Raw genomic sequence first — 7,500 nt, 5'->3', positions numbered from 1 at the left:
CAAGTACAAAAGTCTTTCTGGTCTATTTGCTCCAACACCTCCTCTCAAAAAGGTTAAGAAGAGGTGAAAAGGATGAAAAGGCACTTGCAGGGTTTAAAAAATCTTCTATGGGAGAAAAAAACATCTTTCATATCACAAGAAAAAGTCTCCTGTAGGTTGTTATGTGCATAAGGTGGAGGCTTAAGAGCAGACACATTTGCAGATGAACTGCTTTTACTAGCTTCTCCGAGACATGACATTTGTTCAGAAGATTAGCCAGGTTGTAATGTGTAGCATAATTGCACTGTGCGGATGTCCCAGAAGTGAAAACCTAATTGCTTGACAGGCAACTTTGTGGTACGCTCTCACCTTGTTAGGTCCTTTTCTGATGCAGTTCAAATGAAGTCTGGCCGCAGGTGTGCCTAATTTACCTCGCAACAGAACGTGTTGAGTTTAATTGCACAGTGGTTGTTAGGAAAAATTGGTGGGTGGAATATCAAGTGACTTACTGTATGCGGCTGGCAGATGGGCGTTGAGAGGCATCGCGGGCTAAGTGTATAGGTGAGGTGAGTTAATAAAAGATGTAAATTCTATCTTAAAATGGGGAAGTCTTGTGGTAGGTAATACATTTTAATTAAGGTGGTAGAAGTCCCCTTTCTAGCAGAGGGGCTGAGAGGGGAAAAATCAGGGCAAACGAATATCACAAAGACAGCATTTTTCTCCGTATCAGTATTTTAGGAGTGTGTTTAGGAAGGGTACTCTGCAAGGACGTATTTATTAAAGAAGACTACAATTTGTGCTTATAATACAATATATAGCAGGGAGAGCCATGTCTAGGAAGGCCTACATTCTCAATCTCTTCTTGGTAGCAACAAAGTCAGAGACACAAGCAAGTGAAGCTCTGATCCAGCTCCTTGCTTCTTGCTGTGTCACACAGATGTTGCACAGGGCTTGCAGGTAGAGCATCTGGCCCTGTTATTCCTGCTGTAGGGATGGGTTTATAGCACCTGTGGTCCTTGTTGGTCAGCTGAGAGGCATAACCAGCCCAGTTGCCTTCTCTCGGCAAGCTTTGAGAAACGCTCTGCCTGGGAACATGGTTTTAAACCTACCTTGTATCCCTCTGAAAAGCTTATCTTAGTGCCACCTGAACTCTCTGAAAACACAGATTTAAGAAATGAAATATAATACCTCAGTATTGAGGAATGTAGCAGAGCTGAAATACGAGTGCTGCTTGTGTTCACCCCAGCCTGTGGCTTCATTATTTAGCTCAGTGCTCAGGGTCATCCTAGTCAGCTTGAAGATGCTTAATTCTACCAAGAGTGGGTCCTTTTCACCAAATAATTGAACAAATACCAGTTCCAGTTGATGTTTTAGTGAAAGGGTTCTTAATAGCCCTATTTTTTTTGACAGGATGTGAGCTCTCTGTACAGAAACAATTCATCACGAATGCTTCACGTTAAAACAATCCACGAGGAGCAATACTTAGCATTCCTCGTGCACAATTCATTGGAGAATTTCTGAGCAATTTACAAACATTAGCTCAATAAGCCTCACAACACCCATTTGAGATCAGGAAAAAAAATAGATAAGATACTCCACTTCAGCCTGGCTGTGGCACTAAGGAGCTGTAAAGATGGAGGCTCGTTCCAGCTCCAGACTCCCCAGTGCCTGGTGGTCCTCTACTAACATGGGAACCAGCTGGGCCTTGCACATCATCAGTCTGTGGGGTGGAAGGTGTGCAAAAAAGCCTAGAGGTATGACAGAAATGCCATTACCCTTAGCTTATAGCCAGTTGATCTGGAGATCGTAAGTATCTTTGCAATAAAAAACCAAACAACCTCCCCAAAACCAAAGCAGATAAATTAGGGTGAGGGTGTTGCTAATAAAGGTGCAGTTTCATGGAATTGTTAATAGTGACCCTGCAATAGTGCCCAGAAAATCTGAGTTTAAGTGAGCATCCAAGCTAGGAGATCATGTCAACCACCATGGATAGCTCAACAGCTAAAACCCTTTTACAGATTTCGTGTTGCTGCCTGTAGCTGGGGCTTGGAACTGGATGCTCTTAAGGTCCTTTCCAACCCAAATCATTCTATGAGTCTATGATTTTGGGATAGGAATTTTTAAATGGACACTTCAGCACATGTTGAACTGGTGGCCATGAGATATTTATGCACAGTTTCAGTAAACTTAGTTGTTTCCCAGTTGACTTTCTGACATGAGAGATCTTTCCATCAGCATTAGCATCTTGTATCAATATTAGGGCCCTGCTTAAGATTAAACTGAAGAGGAAGAGTTGTGATTAACAACACCAGTTTGTGATATGGGGATACTTCCATGATGCTTCTGTATTGTAGTCAGAGCTTTACAGGAGTGAGCACAATGTGATGCAGTCTCAGCTGTACTTTCTGTTAGCCATGGCTGGGCCGTGTTGGGTGCTGAAGAAAGGGAGAGGGGCCTGGCTTGCCTCTTGCCAGGAATGCTGTTGGCACACGGTAACTTCTGTGAGGTCTATACAGCCAGAGCAGTTCCAGTCACTCATAAAGATTGACATGAATAAATAATAGGTGCTCATATTCTAAATGTAAAAGCTCTGCCTAACCTCGCTATTCAACATGTATGAAGTTGGGCAGCAGAAGCTGCTGGACTAGAGCATCTGAGAAACTCTGGGTGAGGGAGAAGAAAATCCTGAGCCTTGCTTGTCTGTAGCTGTCAGTCATTAGAAAATGCAGACCCACAGAACATCTTGTTTTAATTATGAAACATGAAAACACAGCTACACAAAGAAAAGAGGCAGCCTTAAACTGTGGACATCCTCCTGTGTGAGGGCAGGATGGAAGAATGGAGGGTGGAGACATCCCCTATCAGCTCGTTCCTCTGGTGTGGGAGGGTGGCATAAAAGAGTTTACATCTTTCCAAGCTTTCCCCCTTCCTCTAAGTGCCTGTTGTATTCCCTGGAGGCAGTGTTGTTACAAAAATGGTTTATAGGGAGATGCCTAGATGATAAGGGTTAGTCCTAAATAATTGCTGGTTGCTGCTCAGCAAAAATAAGCTGGATTTCCAACCCCGGTAAGTGACTCCTTACAGTTAAAGGCTGGCAAAGGTTGAAGAGGTCGTAAGACAGGGCCTAATTTGCCATGTTCCTTTCCTTTCAAAAACAATGAGAGAACTGGGGCCTTGCCGGTGGGCAGATCCTGCCTGGATCTCCCTGGAGTCAGAAGGAGTTGGATTGAGTCCCTTTGAATAGCGAGAGTTTCCAAACCAGAGGCAAAGCCAAGTGTTTTTCAGAAGATTGATCACTCATTACCTTGGAATTTTTCGATGTAGAGGTCATTCCTGCTAATAGAAGTTGTGAAAAAAATAAAATGTATTAAAAAAATAGAGACAAATTCTCATCTGGTGTAAGTCATTGCCTTTGAAGTCAATGAGTCATTGAAACCAACTTTCCCACACCGAGCTGAGGATATGGCCTGGAGTCAATACATTTGTAGTTGTTGAAAAATTAAAAATATAAATTTGCCTTTCCCTGGCAATAATGTTCTGTTTATGACAGAGATCTTGTGTTTTAAAATAAGTTCATTAACTAATAGGAAAGTCATATTTCACTACCGGTATTCATTTGGGTATAACTATTTATGATGAAATTTTATTAAACTTTCTTAAAATTGGATTTGCATTTTGATGGGTCTAATAGATTTCAATTTTGTGTTTTTATAGATTCTTTCTAAAGTTTTTCCTCAAGTGCAATCAGAACTGTTTGAAGAATGCAGGCAACCCGCGAGACATGCGAAGATTCCAGGTACAGATCCCCTTAAAGAATGAATGATGTGTAAAGGACTTACATGTTCATCTTGAACTTTTGTTAATTAAAACCCAATGTCAGTGCTTCTACTTAGTGCATTTCCAAGGCTGTTTGCCATTAAAAGGAGTGCTATTGGTATTTTACATTTCCCCCACTAATCTAAGTGCTAGTTCCTGGGACTCACAGAGTTCTGTACTGGACCGTAATGGATCAATGCTGAAGCAAGAGGATGTCACCTCAGGAAGTTTCCTCCCTAGTTTTCCTTCATACTAACACCTTGTGTTGTAGTGTGGCATGTGTTCAGACCTTCAGAGGTTTCACTTATGTAGAGTGAGTAGCATTGTCTTACTAACAGACAAGGCTATGGAGCACAGGGAAGTCTGGATCTCACACAGGGTTTTTTCACATTCACAACTTGTAAATCCAACACTGGTGCTCCAGCCCACATGTTTTTATTCCAGTTGTGTCAGAAAATGTTTAATACTTCACTTTCTCCTTACAGCTTTTGAAATATCCTGTGGTGAATCATAACACTACAGAGAGACAGCTTACGTGATGGACAAATGATTTCCTCTATATTTGGGGTCATCTGAAACTCTTGTTAGGAAAGACATGGTTTTTATTTCAAAGTATTTCACAATGATATTTGGGACTAATAATAAAGTAGCACTGAGATGTTCAAAACTTTCTTATTTTGGAGAAGAATAACTTGTGGTTAAACTTGATAGCAAAACATGTGACATCTGTTTCCATGCACAGCCAACCAACCAGTGAAGCCAGCACCCTTGAGCCAGCCAACAGAAAAGATCTGTAGCTGGAAAAAATCTTTCTTCAAAACAATTGAGCCAAGCTTCCATTTTTCATGCATCTCAGCTTCATGTGGCATTGGTGATATTGATCCATCTGAGCAGAACAGAAGGTCAAACCTGGAATGAGTGGAAATGTCCTCTTTGTCTCACCAATGACTAAATGAAGCATCAGTCATGAGTGATCTTGTGGTCGACAATGGAGCCAGTAGGCACTAGAAAGACTTCCCTGGGTCTCTTTAGTTAATCTCCCTGCCTCTCAGAAGGTTTAACTGGACTTAACAATATGTCAGATCTCAAACAATATTTTTAACTGGTTTCACTGTCTCAGCACCTTCCTTTAGGTGCTCTGCAGGAATAAGCTGATATAACAAAGCGTAGCATGTCTACTTTCTTCTGCTGAACTACAGTATTTTCCCTTGGTGACTGACCTACATATACATGACAGAACAAAAATAGTTGTCATTTTTATATACACCTTTCTCTGCCTTTTTAATATACCGTGTTCCAGGAACCAAATCCAGAAATCTGCACTGAAAATCACACTTGTGTGTTTGTGATATTTCTCAAAGTCTGTGAATCTCCTTAAAGGTGAATGTGGGCAGCCTGGTGGCCTGGCAGCAGCTCTGTGGCCATGGCGAGTGTGGGACTTCAGCACTCTCCAAAGTGGATGCTGACAACAGTGAAAGTGTCCACTTCTGGGAGGAGAAAGCTAGGGAAGCAGAGCAGCCTGGCAGAGAGCTGCCCTCGGGCTGTTCCAAAGGGTACCGCAGATGGCTGTCTCAGAGGAGGCGGGACACATAGAAAAGGTGCTGTGATAGCTGAAAGCTAATTATGGATTGTGAATAAGAAACAGGATCAGAGGTGATCCAAAACATAGAAGCAGACAGGAAATTTCTTCTGATGCTTTGGACCAGCTCTGTGCAAAAGGAGGTTTTTTTTCCCCTTCCATTTTTGTTCATTAAGTGTTCAGGAGATGGTGTGGAATAATTTCTGTTACATCCAAAAGTAAAGTGAGTGGATGGAGAAAGCTAAAATTTGTACCAGCTTTTGTCACTGTCACCAATAACATAGATAAGACCAAACTCAACCATGACTTTAAGGACCCTACTAACATTAAAGCCCAAAGAAAATCCTGCAGTGATTACTTCATGTAGAAAACCTGGAACCTAAACCACAGGGCCCATGCTGGAGTATTTAAATAAGATGTAAATGTCTATCTGGGATAATAGGAATCAACCTATGAAGCCGTGTTCTGCACTAACACAGGCGCATCTCAGGGTTTCCTCTTTGGCTTGTGTTCCTGCAATATCATTTCCGGAAGGAGTTTCACAACTCCATTGTGTAGGTGTTTTTATCAGGAAGGTTGTGCATTTTGCATATGTTCCTTTTCCATTTTCTACTGAGAAGCAGCTGGAAGCCAAAGAAGGCTCTATCCATCATCTCTTCTATGGCCGGACTCTGAACCTGGACACAAGAATAGGAGCCTTTCACTCAAAAATAAAGGAGGAAATTCCATTGACATACCAGGGTCAATCACCATCCAAATGAACTTGAGAAGGGATACTTTTCATGGATTGAAAACACTTTCACTATTCATATTCAACTCGGTCTTTTCAGATGCAAAAAAGTTCATTATCAGACATTAAATGTAATTGTAAAACTGACCTGGAGATCATTTACGAAGAAAAAAATGGGGAGTTACGATGCTTCCTGATTTATTAAGCTTTTTTATTTGGAATCCTCACAACCCTTCATTTGAAGACAGTCTCAAGTGAACAAATTTTAATTAGATAAACTATCTAATCAATATATCAACAGATCAATCAAAACAGCGGCTTTTAAAATGAGTGGCTAGAGGGGTGTTTCTGAAACTAATGGCTAGAAGAATATTTCCCTGAATTGAATTCATTTGTTAGCATAATAGGAGATTAAACTCTAATTAGTGTAGCAGGTTCTGAAGAGAAACAATTGTGAGTTAAAAATCACCACTGTTAGCCGCATCAACAAAGATGTATTCATACTTGTCACTCAATTCGTTTAAGGCGAAAAGTGACGGGCTGTGATGCTTTGGCTCAAAAGACAGTTGTGATGCTGTGTCTGGGCTTGTGAGGACGTGCAGGGTGTTTTCAGTTTTGCCTTTTGTTTTCTTTTTTCAGGTTGTTGTATCAACAACAGTCAATGTGGATGGCCACGTGCTGGCTGTCTCAGACAACATGTTTGTACACAACAATTCCAAACACGGGAGGCGGGCTCGCCGCCTTGACCCCTCAGAAGGTACGGCCCCTTCTTATCTGGAAAATGGTAGGCACACATTTACATGTCTTTTTTTTTATTTGCAATGCTTTTTTTTTCCTTTTATTTCTTTTTTTTTGTTTCTGTTGTTTTTTTTCTCACCATACTTTATGTTGATGCACCACGACATTTACTTTTACGTAATTTCTTCTCTCATCCATCAAAGCACCCATTAAAAAAGTCCATTAGTATTTCTCAGCCCTTGTCAACTAGAGTACAGCGCTTCTGAATTTGCTTCTGACTTCTTTCTTTATTTAATACTTACAGTTTTGCAGTCACAACCAATTTTTCATCTTTTTCTATTTTTTTTCTTCAGCCTTGTTTTGCTTGCAGCTTTTTCTTGCTATTTAATTTGACTTGATTTTATTTTGGCTTGTCATATTCCTTGATCCAGAGGTACAGTCTCAGGTTATGTATGCAAGTTTAAGTGGATGGTAAAAACATGACCGAATCTGTAAAGAATTTACTGTGAGGTCAATTTCCTGTGGCTGGGCCTTACTGCAGATTACGGCAGGAGGGGGTTTGTATGAGGAAAACAGCATAAAATGTTTTTCTTCAGACTCACTCAATGTGATTGACTTCTTGCCTGAACTGCTAAAAGAAGATAGGCTGAGATGAAGA

At 40.9% G+C, this 7,500-nt stretch overlaps 1 protein-coding gene across 2 annotated transcripts in view; it reads left to right on the top strand.

The window, feature by feature from the left end:
* Positions 1 to 7,500, top strand: part of EBF3 (EBF transcription factor 3) — a 118,337-nt gene that overhangs the window by 70,492 nt on the left and 40,345 nt on the right. For both annotated transcript variants that reach the window (XM_034062227.1, XM_005144899.3), the window contains exons 7-8: positions 3,694 to 3,775; positions 6,744 to 6,888. In XM_034062227.1, the coding sequence (XP_033918118.1) occupies positions 3,694 to 3,775; positions 6,744 to 6,888 (227 nt within the window). The remainder of the gene's footprint in view (positions 1 to 3,693; positions 3,776 to 6,743; positions 6,889 to 7,500) is intronic.

The sequence above is a fragment of the Melopsittacus undulatus genome, chromosome 4 (assembly GCF_012275295.1).
Source record: "Melopsittacus undulatus isolate bMelUnd1 chromosome 4, bMelUnd1.mat.Z, whole genome shotgun sequence".
Taxonomy (NCBI): domain Eukaryota; kingdom Metazoa; phylum Chordata; class Aves; order Psittaciformes; family Psittaculidae; genus Melopsittacus; species Melopsittacus undulatus.
The sequence above is the reverse complement of the archived record's forward strand: the minus strand, read 5'-3'. Positions and strand labels throughout refer to the sequence as shown.